General features: G+C 38.0%; 1 protein-coding gene across 1 annotated transcript; it reads right to left on the bottom strand.

The window, feature by feature from the left end:
* Positions 1 to 22,939, bottom strand: TARS1 (threonyl-tRNA synthetase 1). The gene is made up of 19 exons (XM_065875312.1): positions 22,677 to 22,939; positions 18,992 to 19,072; positions 16,996 to 17,186; positions 13,740 to 13,863; positions 11,851 to 11,972; positions 11,235 to 11,352; positions 10,562 to 10,626; positions 10,399 to 10,477; positions 9,192 to 9,338; positions 7,720 to 7,818; positions 6,535 to 6,701; positions 5,397 to 5,559; positions 5,157 to 5,294; positions 4,720 to 4,797; positions 4,501 to 4,601; positions 4,272 to 4,376; positions 2,642 to 2,714; positions 965 to 1,079; positions 1 to 532 (listed from the first exon to the last, which is right to left on the bottom strand). The coding sequence occupies exons 1-19, from the start codon at positions 22,692 to 22,694 to the stop codon at positions 384 to 386; spliced, it is 2,133 nt and encodes a 710-aa protein (XP_065731384.1). The 5' UTR covers positions 22,695 to 22,939; the 3' UTR covers positions 1 to 383.

Genomic DNA, 22,939 nt, shown 5'->3' with positions numbered 1-22,939 from the left:
TGAATAAAAGTTTTTATTTCTAGATCATAATCCAATTCTAATCTTTCTTTTCCATTAATCAAATTTGAAATTTTATTTTAGCCGTATTAAATTTACAAAAACATTCTTCCACATTACATCAGAGCATTCCTCATGTTTTTATTCCAGTGCTCAGAAATTTAATGAATAAAATCACTTTACTGTGTCACTTTTAATTAACTCCTTCAAATACATATTTTCTAAAATCTGTCTAGGTCAAAAAAGGTTGATCCTGCATTCATCTCTGCGGACTCTGCCAAACTATTCCAAGGTCAGTAGAAGCTGATGTTTTCAATTGTACAAAGTTACTGTTATGGAAACATGCTCATCCTTTTCCATTGAGCCAATCTGGGCAAAGTTCTTCCTTAAAATTCTTCTTCTGCCTGTTTGCTGCGGGACTGCTTGAGCTGCTGGAGCCACTCGATGGTTTCAGAAATAGTACGTTCTCCGTGCACCTTATTATCTCTGGTACGGATATTGACAGTGCTGCTGGTTTTCTCTTTCTCACCAACAACTAAACCAAAACCCACAAAGCTTTGTTAGGTGAAAGGACTCCTATTGAATATTGGAACAGAAATCCACCCTGTAGCTTCTGATTCATTAAAATGTACAGGTGACCAAATCTAGTCATTAAAAAACAAAACAAAAAACCCCAACTCACCATTTTGCAATGACTAGAACTGCTGTGTTTACCAAGTCACTTAATCCAGCCAACTTAATAAAACTTCACCATATGAAAAAATAGGAGGTGAAGGGGAGATTTTTAGACAAACCTTTTAAGTACTCTTTTTTAAAACCAAAGTGTTACATCAATGGAACAAACATACAGTTTGAGATCAGGACTGGAAAGAACTACTGATGACCGCAGTTCTCTTAAGCCTAAGTCTCAGCATTTCAAGTTTTCCTAAAGGTTGGCAGGTTTTCTTTGGTGAGTCTCCTTTCTTACCTAGGATGAAGTTATACTGTGCTAACTGTGCATTTCTGATCTTCTTGTTTAACGTACAGCCCGGATCCAGATCAATGTCCACCATGAATTTAGCATCGTGGAATTGTTGCCGTACCTATTTAAATAGAGATAGAGGGTTCTTCAGATCTAAAATCAGAATTATATTTTGATCTTAAATATTTTTATTTAACAAACAATTTGGATAATCATGCCAGCATTAAAAAGGAATGTTAATAGATATACTGAAGCATATATTATTGTGACTTAGAACTACAAAACTATATACTCTGCTCGAGAAATAAATTGTGAATTAAATTAAATAAACTAGCTTATATTTTCCATCCATCTGACAACCAATTACCACTAATATGACAAAAAGATCTGAATGAACCATTTTTATTTCACTAATAGGTTGTTGTGCCTTAGTGATCATTAACCAATGAACCTCCTGGGATTTTATAAGTATGCAAATTTCAGAAGGGTTCTTACTTAGTTTATTAGAGTGCCAGGATAAGACTTCACTCTCAACTGTAACCTATTTTAAAGAATAAAGCACCAGTGTCTTTTTTTTTTTTTTTAACACGAGTCCTCTACACACGTGAGTTGAGCTATTCTGTAATCGGGGAGGAAGCCTGGTAATTTTAGGCTGTTTAACAACTGTGGTCTCTAGTCATTAAGTATCAATAGCAGTGCTCACCCTCCCGTCCACTCAATATAACCAAAATCCACCCCACAAAATTCTAAACGCTACTCCACCCCCAGATGGAAAGGAGAAAGACAGTACTATCTCCAGTTGAAAAGTGAGTTAACTAATACAGACTTTCTTCCTACTGTGTGAGCTTTCTTAATGCAAATACAATAAAGTAAAATCCATTAAACATGGAGCATAGCTGATTCTGATCATTTCTAACTAAAACTACCATGTGCAGTGATAGGAACACAGTATATCTTGAATGGTTTGCCTATCAGCTGTCTTAATGATCATTTATTTCTTAAAGACAGTTGAGACCCGAGTGAAATTTATTCTGATGACCTGAAAACATGGTGGTTTTGATGTTACAATGTTATTCATTGATATTTAGATTTTTGTCTGTTTTAACTAGCCAATTTATTACTTTGCCAGTTACGAAACAATGCTTTTTTAATATCAGCTTTTGATAATTTGAAATTCCTTAGTATGAAATTGTTGCTACAACAGAACAGAGTGTTCCAGTCTTTAAGGTATGAAGTATGAATGGATATTTGTACATCTGTTAGTAAGGTAGCATTTTGGTAGGTAAGGCAAACATTGCTCTGTCATGCCATTAACCTGAAAAAAAGTTTCAAATTAAAGAAATGTGCATTAGAAACAAAGCAAAATTACTGAAGTCAAAGAGCAGTTTAAACTGCTCTATGCATTTGAATTTACATGTCATACTGAGGCATTTGCTATTTACTAATGCTAAAAACTAAAAACTACAAATATGTACAAAACACTCTCTAAGTCTACTAACCATGGAACCACATAAAAAAGCATTGAAGAGGTAATATGATCTACTGAGGCTTACCACAGACTGAAAATAGAAACATTTCTCTATATCACAAGCAGCTTGATTTACCAAGAATACACGTAGTTTATGAGATTGAAAAGCTGAGCGACAGCTCTTAAATTTAAAGTAAGTCATACTTAAGGATTACCTTTTGGGCATATTCATCACATGTTGGTCCCACTGGAACTACCATTACCTGGCGAGGAGACAGCCAGAAGGGCCTTTAGAAGAAATTAAAAACATTTAATGTGGATTTGGGCACTTTCCTTAACAAGAATGGCACATTTCTTAGATTACTCTTCAGTACCATTTCCTGAAACATGCAAGGGCCACTTTAAAAAACTTGGCTTTTTTTCAATATCCAAAAAGGACTAAAGGGAGATTCAGGAGAAGAAAACTAACCCTAAATCAGGAAAACCTGTAACTAAGATTTGTCTTGCTAAGCAGATATAGCAAAGCAAACAGAGGGCAGGGACTACAGCCCACAGCTCAACGCATCAGGTAACAGAACACCATATGCCTGCTGCCAGAGGGCTTAACATAGTTTAAGAAACACTTAGTGATTCAAGTTACTTTACTCAAAAAGTTATTTTGTTCAAGTGTTATTTTATTACTTTTTCTTCACTGGGGGACAAAGGCTGTACCTTCAGTTTATTCAAGATCCACTTTGCAGGATTCAACAAATTGGAACCGATAATAACTGGTGATGGTACTTGGTAAAAATGAGTGTATTTTCACTGCTTATTAAAAGGTGACCCCATCCTCAATTCTACCTTTCAGGTATTTCAGGTGTCTAACCCCTCCCCATGCTGCACACATCAGGCCAGTGTTTCTCTTGGTCACTCCTCTATGTTCAAGTTGTTTTGTTACATTAGGGAAAAGGCTGGAGTAGGCACTAAATTCTACCCAAACTGTGGGCTTTTTCCCCCACCTACTACAGGTTTCGTAGAGCAGTTATCTGAGGATCCCCCTATTCTCTAGACTGTGCATAGAGAATACTGCCCACATTTGATCTGATTTCATGAAATATAACTAAAAGGAGATTAGCTTATTTCATTTACAAGTATGACACCGCCACCCCACCCCATGTCTGAAGTAACCAAATTACACATGAAACTGAGATGACTACAGTGTAGTCTGTCAGGCTCTACAAAATGGGTGTTTTGTAACCATGTGCTGTTTTCAACTGCCTTTACAAAATGTGGGCCCAGATAAAGCTGCTTAGAAAATAAAATGCAAGTCATGTGCTTATATCTTGCCAGTAGAAACATAAACTTCTAGAAATAGGACACAAAAATGATGATCAGTTTGGAGTCTGTACTTTCAATCAAAAGAAAAAAAACCTTGGCTTCTACAGAGTCTAAAATACTTGTTTATTATGATCAGCAACACTGAACAAAGTATTGCTAAAAGCCTACTCTTGTTTACTCAGACAAAAACATCAAACTTTTATAAATTCCCAAAGTTACTTGAAAAGCAATCAAAACAATAAGCTTCTTACTGAATAATAATTCCTAGTTAGAAAGCATTTATATAATATTCAAACAAATCAAGTGCTAAAATAAAAATAATTACTCACAACAAACATTCATAGAGCTAAAAAGTTTGGGTTTAGATTGTGATTCCTTACTTTTTAGTGAACACTTATCATTAATTAGAAGTGACCAACTAGAATCATTCTTCCTTTCCATCATATAACTAAATTGGACAGCAGACATTTCTGACAGTCAGTTTACACGGTCCAGACAAAAACAGAAGGAAACAATGACAAAAATTACCATTTGCCCCCATAGTTTTCAGTGAGGATAGCAATCATTCTTTCCACTGACCCCAAGATGGCTCTATGGATAATCACCGGCCTTTTCTTATCATCACCATCATGGCTAGAAGGAAAAGATTTGTTTTGCTTTATTTTATATATATATATATATATATATATATATATATATATATATTCCTTTATACGTTCTTGAAGAAGAATATTCAGAGCAGACACTAGAAACTCACCTTACAAAAGTAAGATTAAATCTAATGGGCAACTGAAAATCCAACTGGATTGTTGCACACTGGTGGTACCGACCAATGGCATCTTTAATCTGTATGTCAATCTAAGAAGCAAAGATTGGGTTGTATTAGGGTTGAATTTTTTAAAACTTATTTTAAAGTAATCTCTTCTTCACCTAAAAATGAAAGACATATTACTCTCAAATAGACGTTGGTACTGACCTTTGGACCATAGAAAGCTCCATCTCCAGGATTTAATTCCCACTTTTCACCAAACTCATTCAGACTGTTTTCAAGTTGCTAAGGATAAAGCAAAATGATTTTAACTTCTGTTCAAATGCAACTTCTTCCAGCCTAATTTGAGACTAAAAATACTACAACTACTTTCATGTGTCACTATTCTTTGTTTTACCATTTTGTCCACCTAGACATACTCATACACAAACCCCTTTAAAGGTTACAGCTTGATGACTAAAAGAACATTCAACCATTTCTAAAATACAAAACCATAGAGAAAAAAAACTAGCTTATACAAGCCTAGAAACCATTTCCAATTTTCTTTTGCTTTTATCCATTTAAAGAGGTTTTACTTTATCACATTATGGCGCAAGCCAATTTCAGTCAAATAACACTGAAGCACGCTGAAAATCACCACTTACTTTCTCAGCTTGATTCCATACTTCAATATCTCCAAGGAATTTTTCCGGACGAGTAGACAGGTTCAGTTTAAAAGAAAACCCAAATATGCTATATACTGTACGCAGAAAATCCAAACACCCTTTTATTTCATCCTCAATCTTTAAATTAAAAAAAAAAACAAAAAACAGGGACACAGTGGTCATTAATTTTCAAGTTTTGTGACACTTCTTTTCCACGTGTTTCACCCCAGCGTCTCCTACCTGCTCTATGGCACAGAATATGTGAGCGTCATCCTGCTGGAACCTTCGTACCCGAGTGAGTCCTGTGAGCGCTCCCGACAGCTCATTCCTATGAAGCACCCCAAAATCAGCTACTCGCAGAGGCAACTCTCGCCAGGATCTTGGCCGATGATCAAACATAAGGCTAAAGAAAACAGAAAAGTAAAATCCACTGATATTTAATTTCACAAGAATAAAACTGCTTCTCTAATACTATAAGGAAGGCTGTCAAAAAGCTACTGGTTCTAGTTCACACAAACAACACTTTTCAAAGTCTGGCCTTCATACAACAGTGTAAGCACTTGCACGAATAAAGTAGCAAATAAATTACAATACAACCATCTATAGCTAAGAGAAAATTCAAAATGTATTCCCGTAAGTCTGGAGTCATAGCCTTGTGCTCTATCTCTATTAATTTGAGGACTGCCTGTAAGGCTCATATTTTAAAGAAAATCTTAGCTATATACAAATCATTTATATCAGCAGAAACTAAAGTCTGTACTCTTGTTGCTCGCAAAAGTGCTTCAGTTCCCTTAGTCTGAAAGTGCTTCAGAAACTTTGAAGAATCTGGGAAAACTAAGAATGAACTTGACCTTGGTTCCCTGACCTACAAGCTACTCCCCACGCGGAGACTCCTCTGGCTCAGCCCTCTGTCCTCGAGGTCTTGCTACTGGGAGCAGTGCTAGGAGCGATGACTCAGCTACCTACAGCCACAGCTCTCCCTAGTCTGCCGCCACGCTGCTCTTCACCCAACTTTCAAGGATAGAAAGTGAACGGCCTCAAGGCAAGGAGGATTTTCCAAGGAGGTCAATTCATCAGCAGAAGATTTTGATACATGTTTCTTTAAAAAAAAAAAAAAAAATCTGCTGGGCCCCATATTCAGTCGCCCCTGTTCTGTATTCTGCCTGTTCACTGCTGCTACCCCAGTTCCATTCTTGACTATCTGTAGATCTGAGGATCTAGCTGGGCACAGAAGATGTTACAACACCACAATGATGATGCATTTAAATACTCTTCTGATTACATAATTTGTTTTTCACAAAATACTTTCAAAGGAGGGAAAACAATCTGGGACTGATTGCAAGAAAATCTTTGCTAGAAACTCAAAATTGCAGAATACCAGTGTCCCGGGCAGTTCATGGGTTTCAGAGCAAACAGCTCCTTCTCCACCTCAAAGGAGAACATGTTCTCGCTGTAGTGCTGCCAGTGGCCCGAGGTCATCCAGAGTCGGCTGTTGTAGATGTTTGGGGTGATCACCTCCTGGAATCCTCGTTTCCTATATTCACTCTGTTAGAAAACAAATACAATGCCTGTGTAAGGAATAGATGCTTACACTGCTGGTGGAAGTAAAAATTTCAAGAGCAATTTTATACTATCTAGTAAAGTTCAAGATGTACATCTTATAATCTAGAAGCTCCACCTGGAGGTATACACCAGAGGAAGCCCCTGCACACGCACATAAGAAGGCTACTGCAGCACAGCTGGTAATACGGGAGAATGGGAAATTACATCAGTGTCCCCCAGTAAAGAAATGAACACTGTGGTAGTTATATGACAGACTAATACGTAACAACTGGAAACAAACTGGATCCGTACCTATCTAAAATGAAAATCACAATGCAGACTGATATACAATGAGACTTCACGTATGTAAGTTTGAAGCACACAAACAAACACTATAACTTAGGGTACATATTTATGGGGTAGATGTAAAAATAACATGGACAAAAAGAATCCAACCATGCTAACTTCTAAACAGTAGTTTCTTCTAGGAAAGGAGGGAAATGGATCAGAAAGGGCTCTCAAAGGGGAGGATTTTTTCCCCTTACTATATATGTATTACTTTACCTCAATTAAAAAATCTGAAGCAAATATAGCCCAATGCAGTTATGTGTTAAATTAGGTGGGAGTACAGAGATGTTGGCAGTATTATTCTCTATAAATGTATGCTTAAAACACTTCATAGTTTACAAAGAAAAAAAGCAATGTAAAGATTAACTTGCTTTTTCTAGGAAAATACAAATGAATGGTCGGAAAGCCACAGAGCTCCTGTGTAAAGGGTTACAGGCCCCACTTCAGGCTCACCAGCTTGTCTCATGCGTGCACACCCAGGTATGTGGACAAGATCATGTATTAGAAGGAAAGAATTTTTTCAACATTTTATGAAACCTAATACGTCCATTTTCATTTATTATTTGAAATGTTTCTTCTCAAACAAAAGATTATCTTTCCCTTCGGCAGATCTTATTTAATAAAATCAACTTATGTCTTAAATCTACAGAAGAAAGTAATGAATATGGTTTACCCTGATGAATTCAATAAGTGTATTATAAATGTATGCTCCCTTCGGCAGGAAAAAGCAACTTCCAGGGCTGAGTTCATGGAAGAAATATAGTTCCTGGTCCTGGGTAAAACGAAAGCAAAAGGAAGTTTATATATGTATATAATATCAACATAAATTTCAGGGTTCTTGAGTTCAGAATACGGTCATGATGCTTCATATCTTAATTGGTGCCATTCCCAAATCAAGGAAAACATGTTGACATTTCTGGTGTTGCAGGTGCTTTACCACTTAGCACAAGTACGTTCTCTGACATTCTCTGACTGTTACATTCCTGAATCCAGTCAAGTTTACCCAAGAGTCACACGAGCAAGGGTCTTAGTTCTCCTCTACTATGCACAGGAGGGGCTCTCAGAGTCTTAATTCCTCAAAGCTCAAAGATCCTCCCTCCTTCCCTCCCTTTTTTTCTTTCTTTCTTTCTTTTTTTTTTAAAGTAAGAACAGCAGGAAGGAGACTGAGAAAAAGACACTGATAATGAAAGAGAAGATGGAGAAGAAGTTGGCTAACTTTGGGTCATGGTGAAAGAGGCACACCCTCCTACCTTCCTGCCCACCAAATGCCCAAGTCCTCAGGGAGGGACCCCACCAATTGTTGCTGGCCTCCTTCCTGCTGGATCTTATTTCAGGCAGTCAGCAGCACAGGACAGTGGATGCTGCCTGTGCTCAAACTTCGCAACCTAACAGCCGTGACCTGACGCCCAGCACAGAGTAAACACTTTTCTAGAAGGGAGTATTTTTACCAAACCCAACTGACAGCTTAGAAAACAGTCAGGGGTAGAAGAATAAAGAAAAGGACACCACAGAATCCATCAATGACTTGCTATGTCATCTTGGGCAACAAGCAGATGAATCTTCCTGGGACTTAAGTTTCCACATTTTTTTTTTTTTTTTTTTTTGCGGTACGCGGGCGTCTCACTGCTGCGGCCTCTCCCGCTGCGGAGCACAAGCTCCGGACGCGCAGGCTCAGTGGCCATGGCTCACGGGCTCAGCCGCTCCGCAGCATGTGGGATCTTCCCAGACCGGGGCATGAACCCGTGTCCCCTGCATCGGCAGGCGTACTCTCAACCACTGCGCCACCAGGGAAGCCCTCCACATCTTTAAAATAAGTCAGTGAGACCAGGGGATTTCTAAAGCATCTCCCAGCTCTATGAAATGCTGCTATGCCGCTATACATTTTTTAAAGAAAAATGTAGGTCATCAGCATTTGTTCTCAATAAAAGGAGTAGTCAAAATGAACTTCTGTGCGGTACTGAACACACTCTAGAAAGATAATGTGGACAATGAATAAGTAATTTACAGCTTTCACAGGACAGTACAATAATTACTGAAAGCTACAGCATCTCTGCAGAAGTAAATTCCTGGTACGTAATACAATTTCAATTCAAATGAAAATAAAGAAAACTCAGTCTACACACATCATTATTCTTTTAAACATACCCTTCCAATTTTCCTATGATCTCGGTTTTTAGCCTCCTCTTGGAACTTCTCCCATTCTTTCAACATTTTAGGATCTGGGAATGAAATGCCATAAATTCTCTGCAGAGTCTCCATATCTGCCTTGCCTTCCCAGTAGGTGGAGGAATTCTGAAAAGAAGCAATAACCATGAGATAATATTCAAATTTTTTTGAAAAATAAATTTATTTATTTTGGCTGTGTTGGGTCTTCGTTGCTGCACGCAGGTTTTCTCTAGTTGTGGCGAGCGGGGGCTACTCTTCCTTGCAGTGCACGGGCTTCTCATTGCAGTGGCTTCTCTTGTTGCGGAGCATGGGGGCTATAGAGTACAGTATCAGTAGTTGTGGTGCACAGGCTTAGTTGCTCCACCGCATGTGGGATCTTCCGGGACCAGGGTTCAAACCCGTGTCCCCTGCATTGGTAGGCAGATTCTTAACCACTGCGCCACCAAGGAAGTCCCCAAATTTTTAAATATCTCATTTATTTTAAGAGTTAGACGTTTTCTCTCTCAGTCACACCGTGAGTCAAATTCATATTTAGTCCTTATGACAAGAAAAATGGCACAAAAAGTGCACATGTAGTAAGCATCTCAGTTGCTGAGGCCTTGCTAGGGTGGCTGTACTCATTCCACAGCACAAAGCTGGCTGCTTAATGCCTTTGAAATTGCCCTGCCCTCAAGACCCACTCATACCACAACTCCACGAACACGACTGACTACAGGGGCATCTCCCACAAGATGATTCAGCAAAAATGGAAAACCAACCAACCAGCCAAAAAAAAAAAAAAAAAAAAAAAAATCTGACTGGCAGGATTAGTTTGGTTAAAAAAGAACAACTTGGGTAATTACTACCTCAGACATACAAAAGGCAAGAGCACACACTCCTACAGTGAGTCTCAAAGCTTTTAGAGCCACGATGGCCCATGACTGTGATTTTGTAAATCCTCCAAATCTCCATCCCTGTGTGCTCTGGTGATGAGTGGTGAGTCACTCAGTCAGTGCTTGAGAGAATTTCAGTTAAAAAAAAGGCTAGTGGCACGTAGTGCCCACAGTCAGTAGAAAGCACGAGAAAAAAATCCACCCTTAAACATGCAAGAGAAAAATGGCTGAAAAGAGAAACGAATGCAAGTTTAAACATACATCTTTAGTATACAAATATGTTTATATAGCGCCTTCAAAGTTACATTGCTTACTTTGTGTATTTTCAAAGTCTTGATTTTGCCAGTGTGTCTGACATGAGGACCCCGGCAGAGATCTATCAAGGGGCCACACCTAGAGATAAATTAAAAGGAATTTTAACATAGACTTAAAATGACATACACACCAATGGTATTTAATGACACTTGATATTCTCACCTATAGACTGTGGTAGTTGGAGTATTCACTTTTTCATTCAATATCCTGCATTTGAACTTGTTGTACTGAAAATAGGAAAAATTATTTTTTAAATAACCATCCTTTAATTTTTACTTCTAAATACTATAGCTAAAATACAATTCAAAGTACATCTAATCACTGTATAAATATAAATATGTATTTCATGTTTTAAAAACACTTAAATTTTTCTAAAGAACTTAGTAAACTAAGCCCCAATGTACTTTTTTTTTTTTTTTTGCGGTACACGGGCCTCTCACTGCTGTGGCCTCTCCTGCTGCGGAGCACAGGCTCCGGACGCACAGCCTCAGCGGCCATGGCTCAGGGCCCAGCAGCTCCGCGGCACGCGGGATCCTCCCGGACCGGGGCAGAACCCGTGTCCCCTGCATCGGCAGGCGGACTCCCAACCACTGTGCCACCAGGGAAGCCCTACTTTATTTTTTTTAATTAATTTTTATTGGAGTAGTTGCTTTACAATGTTGTGCTAGTTTCTGCTATACAGCAAAGTGAATCAGCTATACATATACATATATCCTCTCTTTTTTGGATTTCCTTCCCATTTAGGTCACCACAGAGCACTGCATAGAGCCCAATGTACTTTACGTAACATTAATGAGTGAAACAAAAGTGGAGGCCATGTTACAGTTCAATTTACCTTAAACATTTCCAGTAAAGTTTCCTTCTTAACTTCTAATCTTTCAAAAGCTTGTTTTTCTTTAATGATTTTCTTACATAAAGCCTCCAAAGAAGAGAAATCGTTGCTGGACACACCCCTGAAGAAGAAAATATAATTAATCTCTTTCCATTCTATTCCACTCACATCGCAGCTTGCAGGAACATTTCTTTAGAATACTTTAAGGGTTTTAATATAAAAAGTTAGACCCCTGCATCATTTATTAAGAATTTTAAACTAGACATTTTTTATAAACTATTTTCATATTTTCAGTGGCTCTGACCTTGGTCATCGTGAAGACCATTCCAACTAGTGAACATTCCTCTAACTTTATAACCAGGTTTAAAGAACAGGAGAGGTCCAAGCTTCATTTTATTTCCCGACATAGCTTAGGGTTCCACCTCCACTGATCTAGAAGAGAGCTCTCTACTACATCGTGAGTTACTACAACACTTTAAGTTTTGTTAGCGGGAGTACTTGGTGACTATGAAGCAATAAGTTTTATATCATTCCTCCTTAATTGAGAACTCTTTAAAAATACTGTATGGACCCATAGTAATTCAGATTTTATTTTTCTTTATCCAGTTACATAACTTACCCTTCTTCAAGGTACATGTCATAATAGAATCCATTTTCTATTGGTGGACCATAACACAAACACCCACCATAGACTCTTTCCATGGCTTCACCCATTATGTGAGCAGTCGAGTGCCAATATACCTGAAAATCAAAGAAAAATGGGATGGTTTGAGTCTGGGCATACAAGCTGTAAATTAATTTGTTTGTTTTGAAAGATATATAAAGTTTATTATAAATAAACCCAAGACGTGAAAACCTAAATTTACAAATCTATAGATTGCAGTGTGATTCTATTCAGAGCCAACATAATTTAAAATGATTCTAATTACTAAATTGTATTTGTACCTTAGAAATTATCTGGTTTAGTTGTTTTCAAACTAATTAAAATACAAATTTAGCATCATTAATTAAACGGGATGGATTTTGTTTCCTGAAAACAATAGGCACTCACAATGTGACTGTCTTATTAACTGCCATGGCCCCAGGATCTTTTGAGTCAATCCCTGGAACTGACTCAAAATATCTGAGTTGGTGGTCTGGAACTGAGCCCGCAATATCTCTGAGGTATGCCTGTAAATAATATATATGTGTACATTTACCTTTCTGAAATAAAATGAAAAAGTGACAAAATTCAAAAAAGTCCCTAAGAATATAACTAGAAGATGCTGAAAATTCAGAACATTATTATCTGACCTCATTTAATGCTTCTTGTTTAAGCAGACATGGCAACTGTGATAAACAATAACAATTTCCAGTAGTTTATCTTTAAATTTCTCCAAAATTAGTAAAGGCTATGCTCTGGCCTTTACTTGGCTGTGGAACATCACTTAAGAATTATAGGGCTTCACTGGTGGCACAGTGGTTGAGAGTCTGCCTGCCGATGCAGGGGACACGGGTTCGTGCCCCAGTCCGGGAAGATCCCACATGCCGTGGAGCGGCTGGGCCCGTGAGCCATGGCCGCTGAGCCTGCGCGTCCGGAGCCTATGCTCCACAACGGGAGAGGCCACAACAGTGAGAGGCCCGTGTACCACAAGAAAAAAAAAGAATTATATCTGCTTTTCTCTTATTGGCCCCAAACAAAGCTAAGATGGTACAACTTGACCCTATGGTACAATTACAAAACCAAGGACCACATACGGGCCTTGAAATCAAAAGGTAGTACTTGGTTTTAAGGTGGTAATTCAGATGAGACAGAATATACCCAAAGCAATGCTTTTAAGATTAATTAATAAGGTACCAAAATAAAGATTTTTTAAAATTCTCATAAAAACTGTACACCTGAAACTAATAATGTGAGTCAACTATACTTCAATAAATAAATAAGTAAATAAATAATAAGTAAAATTAAATTCTCATAAAAAACTTAAGGACTCCAGAATACATTTGAAAACCACTGATTCACATACATAAGTAAACCACTGTCACCAAAACAACGTATTTTACTTCTTCTTATATGGTATTCCATCATGGGGAAATAAGGAGAAAACTTTGCCATCAAATGCAGATTGATTTTTACAGTGCTTTCAGCAGATCTGCATTTTAAGGTAAGAAAAATACAGAAATCAATTGCCCAACAGGAAGAGAACTTTAAATCATGCTCGAATTTGTTAAATATATGCATCTTGATTAAGTGTTGACTAATAATGCAGAAAACAATTTTTACTTGCTTAATCAATTTTTAATAAAATTCCCAGCACTTTTCCCCCACTGAAGTATCTAGAGTAAAAATAAACTTGAATAAGTGCACTTATTAATTTTATAAGACAAGCACTTTTACTATGCTTCCTACATGAAAGACAAAATGAAGATTTCAAGTATGACAATGAGACATCAATCAACTTTAGCCACCCGTTGGCTTTAGTAATAAGCTGGAGAAGTCTGCAAATGTGAATCTGAATAAAAACTTACTGCTTGAGCTTCCTCGTCCTCAAACTTGAGAAGCTCCAAGGTACAATCTTCCTCCAGAGGACGGTCTAGGTCCCAGACGACTTTATTCACCTTAGCGATAACAGTGTTGTCAGCCAGGCCTTGACTTTTAAAAAAAACATACACACAGGTATAAAAACACAAGACTCTAAAAAAGAATTTTCTGCAGCACAACAGTTAATTTGAGAACAAGAACAGGAAAATAAACATTATACACAGGCATATCTCTCCTTTTATTGCACTGTGAAGATACTGCAGCTTTTTTTGTTTTTTTTTTTTTGTGGCAACCCTGCATCAAGCAAGCCTATTGGCATCATTTTTCCAACAGCATTTGCTCACTTTGTGTCTCTGTGTCACATTTTGTTAATTCTCACAGTATTTCCAACTTTTCATTATTATTATGTGTATTTGTTATGGCGATCTGTGATCAGTGGTCTTTGACGTTAGTACTATGACTCACCGAAGGCTCAGATGATAGTTAGCATTTTTTAGTAATAAAGTCTTTTTAAATTACAACATGTACTTTTGTTTAGACAAACAACTGCACACTTAATAGACTGCAGTACAGTGTAAACAACTTTTATACACTGTGAAACCAAAAAATTCGTGTGACATGCTTTACTGTGATACTCGCTTTATCGTGGTGGTCTGGAACTAAGCCCGCAATATCTCTGAGGTACGCCTGTATATTATATATAGATGTACATTTACCTTTCTGAAATAAAATGAAAAAGTGACAAAATTCAAAAAAGTCCCTAAGAATATAACTAGAAGATGCTGAAAATTCAGAACACTATTATTTGACCTCATTTAATGCTTCTTGTTTAAGCAGACATGGCAACTGTTATAAACAATAACAAGTTCCAGTAGTTTATCTTTAAATTTCTCCAAAATTAGTTTTCCATAGAGCCAAGCTATTCAGATTCCAAAGGAAAAAAAAGGGGGGTGGAGGTGCTTCTAAATAACCTCTCTGCTTTCATCCTGCTTGAAATCTGTAACAGATCTTTCCTCTGAGAAGCAACGCTAATCTCATAATTCTGCAAATGCCTAAGATGATGTTAGTTATAACAAATATACAGGTGAAGTGAAATACTATTTAATGAAACATTTTATAATACGGATAAAAATGTCATCTAAACGTACAGTACATAGTACAAAAGACAACTCTCTCCTCAAGCGATGAGATGTTAGACCCACCAAGTGGAGAAGTCGCAGGAGTTCTGAGGAAGGGAAAGCAGCACAGTTCAGAGAAGTCTGGACAGGCTTTAAAACATAAAGTAATGAGGGGATGAAGCATCAAAAGATTTGGACAGGAAGAAAAGGATAGGAGATGGCACTTCAAATGTTGAGAATGGGCATGGATGCAAGCAGAGATATAAGTTAGGAGACGTTCAGGAAGCTGCGGGGCTCAAGCAGAATTGAGTAAGGTTAGTCAGCTTCTAGATGTGAATGTGCAGCTAGAGAAATGACAGTCTATAATAGTCTAGCAGTTTCCCCGCCTCAAATATTTTCAAACTAATATGTTATGACACTTACACTGCAGTAAAAGCTTTAATTCAAAAAAAGAGAAAATTAGTTTTCCAATGGGCCACTTGATAAATTACAACATAATCTGAAGAACAGTACGGTAGCATGTAGAGAAAAAGTTCTTGCACTAACAGGAGCCTGGATTTTAGTACTGACACAGCTACAGACTCATTGTGCAACAACGGAGGAATCTTTTAACCTCACCTGCGAAATTATCTCTCAAGTGAAAGGCTGAACTGATATTTAAAGGTCTATCTAGTCACTTATGATCTCACATGGAAACTTGCTTAACATTACAACTTTCTTACTTACTTCCTTTGGAGTAAGGCAGAAGTATGTTAGGTAGAAGTACTTGTCAAATTAACAGCAACATTCCATTCCTTTTGTAAGAAGGCCAGGGCATATACCAATACATAGCTCGTGGGCCTAACTCCCACCAGTTACATAGTAGGCTTACCAAGAATCAGCTGTGATGGTTCCCAAATTTGTTTACGCACTTGTTATTTTATGTCTTAGGTTCAACAATATGAAATTGATGATAATCAACCATTTCTGACAATTCATATATGATTTCATTTGTTTCAGTTCAATATGTAATTATTATAAATAAATAGAAATATATAAGTAATACAACGAGGGAATTACAGTTTCTTGGTTTGAATTACATTCAAACCAAGTTGAATGTTTGGGAAGGCTTGATAAAGGGAAGTCACTAAAAAAATACTGTCAAGTCAGGTGTGGATGAAACAACTACATAAAAATCTGGAAGGCTTCTGCACTCAGATGGCTTCTCAAGTGTGTTAAGATAATGTAGAAGTTTAATTAGCACTCCACCCCCCAAACTTTAGCCTTATATACATATTAGTGAATAAATGAATATATATAAGTTTTAAGTTAAAATGTTTAAATGGCGGCTGGCAAACTTTTTCTGTAAAGAGCCATATAAATATTTTAGACTGAAGGCCATACATGGTTTCTGTTGCATATTCTTAGTTGTCTTATTTTTTTCAAACCATTTAAAAACATAAGAACGATTCTTAGCTCTTGAGCTGTACAAAAACAGGCTATGACCAGTTTGCCAACACTCGGTAGAAGATACATGTATCAATTTATGCCTTCCCAACTTTATCATTTTTTTGATAAACTTACCAACTATTCATCCCAATCATATTAGATTAGGAAAGCATTTACTCTATTACAAAGTATGCATCTAATTCTCAGTTACCTGAAATAACTTCTCCCCAGCCCGACAAAAGTTTTAACATTAGCTTTATAAAAATAGTACATTTTTTCACGTGTTAGTTTCATATATTTCATATATAGTTTAATAATATATTTCATATATTAGTTTCTTAATTTTCCCATTTTGAGATGAGCTACCTTCATTTTTAACTTTAAAACTGAGACTTTTTAGTCAAAATAGGTGAAGTACTCTCTACTTGGTTATGGGACATTTTATGATCAAAGTAGGAGAACTAATTATATAAAATTTTTTGTAAAATAAGACCGAAGTTGACTCTTTCAGATATTAACTTTGAATCTTGACTATAAAGCTCTACATTATTTTGATTTTTTAAAAATCCCAAATAAGGTAAATTAAACAATAAAAACATTGAACAGGAACATAAAAATATGAGGATAAAACTTGGCAAGCTAAAAAAAAAAAGTTCAGTTACAAACAACAGAAGGTCCAGACAGGTATAGCTTATACCTAATTCCACAAGCAATTTGATACGGCGTAGTTTTCCAGGATTCTGCATCCAACTGTTTACCGTCAGGCAGGGTGACTTTAATTGGCTTGCTGTCTTTTTCTGCTTTTTCTGCCAGAATGGAATCGTGTTCTGCTTTTAGTTTATTATACATCTCAAGACGTATGTTAATATATTCAGGCCAAGGATTCAACTGCAAGACAACAAATGAAGAAATAAATAATCAGTACACACTTGCTTTCCTTTTTAGAAAAGTGGAAGAAATAATAAAAACAAAGTTTACCTTGTATGAAGTAGTGCTTTTATTGTTTTTCCCTTATACAAAATTTCCTTCTCATTTCAATCATATTTTTTCTTGGCCTTCGGTTTTTTAAACGGAAGAGGCTTAATATCTTTATAATTCCCTCCGACCACAGTCCTTCCCTTTCTTTAGTCATTTGGGTGCTCTTTGGGGACTTTTCATTAAATTGTCACAGGGGTCCATAATCCTCAATGAAGAGGCATCAGTAAATTAACTAAAAGCTCAAAGCCTATCATTCTACAACCCTGCTCTGAATCCCTCAGGTCAAAGCACATTACCTGGTCCCACATACTCTGACATCACTACAGGCCTACGCACCCACATGACCCTCTGTATCTTATTGCAGTTTATCTCCACATCCATTTGGCACTTCCTGGTCAGAAGAACTTAGTGTCAAACTTAATTTATTCAACATTCATGGAGCAGATACTCTCTGTGCCTGGCTCTGCGGATGCAAGAGAAGAGTAAGACCTGCCCACTGCCCTTAGAAGGGGAACAAGACAAGTACACAGATGATGGGAGCGTGGAGGAGGAAGAAAGGTCTTCGACATCTCACTGTACACTTTTTTTCCAGACAGATCATTTAAAACATATATAATCAACCATATGTCATATGCACAATTCTCTATTCAAAAAAGTCCTCTAATTATACCCTTTGTTTCCTATTTCCAGGCTAAATCTCAAGCTGTAACAGAACAGCATGTACTACTTGTATTGAAAGTACAAAAAAGAAATTAGGGAACATACGCCATTTTCTTACTTACTTACAAATTCTGAAATTCACAATCAACAATTCCCCACAATTACAGTAGGATATAATGGACAAAACACAACAGAAGCGGTTATGCAGGGCTCTTGGCAACACTTAGTGACTCTTGATCACCTACAAACTTACCCTAAATTAAGTGGAAGCTCCATAAATGTAGCAATGCAACATTTATAAAAACAGCTCTTTAAAGTCAGTTTACTGTGCTATAGCATACTTCTTAAAAGCCTATTCCTTTGTCTTGCATTCTGGTCGTTTTCTAAAGAGTCTCTAACAAAACGGTTGCGATGACAAAAGCAAAAAGTCAAGCACGGTTCACAGCAGTTCAACTTCAAAATCTAAGTAGGAAGACAAGCTTAACTGCCTCCTAAAGCAAGACCCAGGAATCAGGTCAATTCTGGGATGACTCTTGAAATGCCAGTTCCTTTTAGTGTGAGCCTGGTGAACTGAAAGCCTTTTCTCTACACTTGAGAGGCAGCAAGGAGATTTGTCCTGGCTTAAAACCAAACTCCAGTGGCAGGTCCAGGTGGAAACAGTGCTAGTGGGGTGAAGGAACAAGGCTTTCTTTGGTTTCTGTTGTAGTCAGTAAAAGCCCAAACACCAAGTCTCTTAACGTCTCATTGAATGAAATGGTCAGACAGCTAGCGTTCGACCTGGCAACTAATTACCACAGTCCTCTTTTCACCAACTTCTGTTCTAATATCTAATCCCACAGATTATTTTACAATCATACTTCAGTTGTTTTCCTTTTTCAATAACAAGTAACTGCAAGTCTTTCTCCCCCTCTCAGAATTTCCTAATTCTCCCTGATTTTTCCATCTAGTGCCATCTTATAACCCCCACGAAAACCATTAGAATCTCGCATAGGATGAGTCTGAGACAGCTCCCTGCCTCTGTCAATCTTTGATGACAGAGCCCTGAAAACATTTACCTCTGCTCGACCTCCATCCCCAGAGCCTTCTTTGTTCTTCTTCTTGCCTCCTTCCTTTCGTTTCTCTTCACTGGCACCTACCTAAATAAGCAAAAAAGGCATGAAGGTTTTACATTTTAATCTCATTTGACACCCATCCATGCTGCCTCCAAAAAAGTTTTGAGGATGTTATTTTAGCATCTTTTTTTTTTTAAGTGGAAATCTGATTTTGAAAGACTAGAAAATTTCACCACTGTCAAAGACAAGTTAACAACTTACAATAAAGACAAGCCCTAAAAAAGTAGAAGAGTTACTTGATAATATTCAAGTCCTCAAATTTCATTCATTTTACCTGTTCACATGACTCTCACTTCAGGTTTAAATGGACATATACTAAATATATAGCTACAAGAAGCATGCAATTTATTCAGTAGTATTTTCAGAAAAAAAAATCTAATGCAGTATATATCCATCCATCCCACAAGTACTACCCAGAGCCTCTGTGCTCGCAGTATTTTTTTTTAAACCCTGTAGAAGAAGCAAACATAAGACCCAATCCCTACCATGTGCAAACTTAATCTCTTTGGGGAAACTAAGGCATACATATGTGAGAAACTCCTGGAGGAGAAAAGAACACAGCTGTAGTACTCTGATCAGATGTCAGATAAGCTAAGACACTAGTAACTGTTAGGGCTTTAAAGGACTTTAAAGGATGGAGAAGATTTCAACAGGCCGGATTTTGAGAATGGAGGAAATTTTGTTCTAGGTGTACACAGAAACTTATTGCTGGAAATGTTAGAGAGAGAGAGAGAGAGAGAGAGAGAGAGAGAGAAAATTACTAAACCTTTTAGGAAACACTGTCAGTTAAGACAGATGAGGGCTTAGACAGAAGCAAGCACTAAAAGTTACCATAAAGATGTGTACTTCAATTAGAATTCAATTCTTCAATTCCAGGAAGTCATAGAAAGTTTTACAGTAAGTCCTGTGCAAAAAGGCAACCAATGGCAAGAACGGTTTTACCCGTGGTTCTCAACCAGAAGCAATTTTGCCCCAAGCAGACACCTGGCAATGTCTGGAAACCTTTTCAGTTCTCACAACCGGGGGTGGGGAGTTGGGGGAAGGTGGGAGGGCGGTGTGGTGTGGTGCGTACAACAGGCAGAGAGTGGGTAGAGGCCAGGGAGGTTGCTAGCCATCCAACAATGCACAGGACAGATTCCCACAACAAAGAATTATCCAGTCCGTGATGTCAAGAGTGTTGAGGTCGAGAAACACGGAACCACATTATGGGATACTCCAAAGAGTATCTTCTCAGAAATAAATTACTTACTTCTTTGTAACTGCTCAGATAGAAACATCCTAATGCAAATTTCACTACATAAAGTTTTACAGTTTACAAAGTTCCTCCACAATCACATCTGATTCTCATAGAAACACTGTGAGATGACTATCATTATTATTCCCATTTTATAGATAAAATTTTAAAAAGTTAGATGATTTTTCTAAGTTCAGAAAACCTACAAGTGGCAGGAAAAAAAGATACCCACCCAGATGTTGACAGCGGTCAGCTCTAAGTGGGGATGTTATCATCAGCAGTGAAGGAGTTTTGAGGGTAGAACTGGGGATGGGACGGGGGGACTTTTGTTTCATATATTTTTTTGATCTTTGAATTTTTTTTTAAGTTTTATTAAGATATATTTCTGTACCGTAAAATTCACCCACATAAAGCATATAATTCAATGGTTTTTAGTGCATAGACAGTTGCCCAACTATCACCGGGATCAATTTCATCACCCCAAAAGGAAACCATGTATCCATTAACAGTCACTCCCTGTTCTCCCCTCTCCCCAGCACTTGGCAACCACTAATCTTTCTGTCTCTACAGTTTTGCCTACTCTGGGCATTTCATATAAGTGGAATCATTCAATATTGGTTTTTTTGTGACTGGCTTCTTTCAGTTAGTATAATGATTTCAAGATCATCCATGTTACATGTATCAGTATTTCACTGCTTTTTATTGCCAAATAACATTCCATTATTTATCCATTTATCCCTTGTGGACATTCTGATTGTTCTTTTCAATTTCATAAAACTTATGACTTGTATAATTTAAAAAACAAAACAAATTTTAAAAATATGACTTCAAATTTCATGTTGAGCTAACACTTGCCCCACTCAGGTATTCACGATTTAATGAACTCTGAAGGTTCATTTATAGTCAACAGATGAACAATGAACACACCTTAAGTCCATTCTAATCAAGAACTAACCAACATGATTATAAGATTACCTGCATGCCTTCACCATACTGTATGATTAATGTAATTAGTCAAATATATCAGGTGAAAAGAAGGGTAAAAAGGGACTTCCCTGGTGGCGCGGTGGTTAAGAATCCACCTGCCAATACAGGGGACACGGGTTTGAGCCCTGGTCCGGGAAGATCCCACATGCTGCGGAGCAGCTAAGCCATTGCACCACAACTACTGAGCCCACGTGCCACAACTACTGAAGCCTGCGCGCCTACAGCCAGTGCTCCACAACAAGAGAAGCCACCGCAACGAGAAGCCCGCGCACAACAAAGGGTAGCCCCTGCTCGCCACAACTAGAGAAAGGCTGCACCCAGCAACGAAGACCCAGTGCAGCCAAAAATAAATAAATAAATTTATTTTTAAAAAGAGGGGAAAAATTAATTGCAAGTTTGCCTGTATAGCTTTAAAACAGAAAGAGAGGGAAATAATTCTATTTCTCTGATTACATGTTTTTGGTTTTGGTCATATGGATATTTGCTAAATGAACAGGAATAATGGTAAAGATGAAGAAAATTAACATCACTTTTTTTTGTCTTCTAAATACCTCTCCATTTTACAAATGAGAACAATGGCTCAAAGAAAGTAAGTATTTCCCATTTGTACATCGCTAGTAAACAGTAGAGCCAGGGCGTTAAAATGGATCTCTCTGGAACCCTGAGGCCCATTTCACCTTTCCTATAACAAGTGAAATCGTGATGGGCAACTGTTCTTTACTTCCAATGAAAACAAAACAAAAATAGGCGATATGTCAACGTAAAAGCAATCTAAAATTTCAACCCAAAAGTTGGTATACAGAAGAGGATTGGGAAGATGTTCCTAAGCAATTTATGACACTAAAGGGAAAGTCCAGAGGTGAAATGAGCATTTATGAATGGTATAAGGCATGCCTCCACCACCACGCAGGGAAGTGTGTAACTTTTCTAGAGTTTGTCAGCTGGGGTCATCCAGTCTCCACCATTTATTATAAACCACCCAAAACTTGGGCAGATCTCGATGACTTGGTTTTCCCTTCCTTAAACTGGGGCTTTTTACCCGTACGTGGTTTTAAAAGTAAATGAGACTCTGCAACATTCTTCCCGACGAAAGTGAGCCACATAACCCTAGTCTAGGAGTCCGAAGCCCTAGATTCTAATTGTCTCGGCTTCTAATTAGTTGTGTGGCTCTGAGCAAGACACTCAAGGTCTCAGTGTCCTCATCTACAAAAAGAGGATGGTCCCAGAGACGATCTTAAGCCCCGCCCTGCTTTATCCATTTGAGATTCCTCTCCAAAGGGGGCCCTGACTTGTCCGGGAGCTCCATCGCCCCCCTCGGGTTCCTCCACCCCCTCCCTCCCCCGGTTGGGCAACACGGGTACCAGGAGAGCCCCAGCCCGGCCTCCAGGATCCACTCAACCCACTCACCGACTTCTCGTCTCCCATTTTCCCTGAAGGGCTACTGGCCTTCTCGGACACTGGCAAACCACTAAGAGAAAACTAAACCTCAAAACTTCGGTCAGGAGGAAAGGAGAGTGGTCGCCAGGCAGAGGTGGGTTGGAACGCCCAGGAACACTGCGCTTGCGCCACGTGGTCCGGGAGGGACGTGCTGATGCAACAGGAAAGCGCCCAAACTCCGCCTCCTAACCTGATGGATGACGGGCAGCTAATCGACAACGGGGAATGGCGGG

Source organism: Phocoena phocoena, chromosome 3 (genome assembly GCF_963924675.1).
Source record: "Phocoena phocoena chromosome 3, mPhoPho1.1, whole genome shotgun sequence".
NCBI classification, from domain to species: domain Eukaryota; kingdom Metazoa; phylum Chordata; class Mammalia; order Artiodactyla; family Phocoenidae; genus Phocoena; species Phocoena phocoena.
Note: the sequence above shows the minus strand (reverse complement) of the source record. Positions and strands in the feature narration are given on the sequence as shown.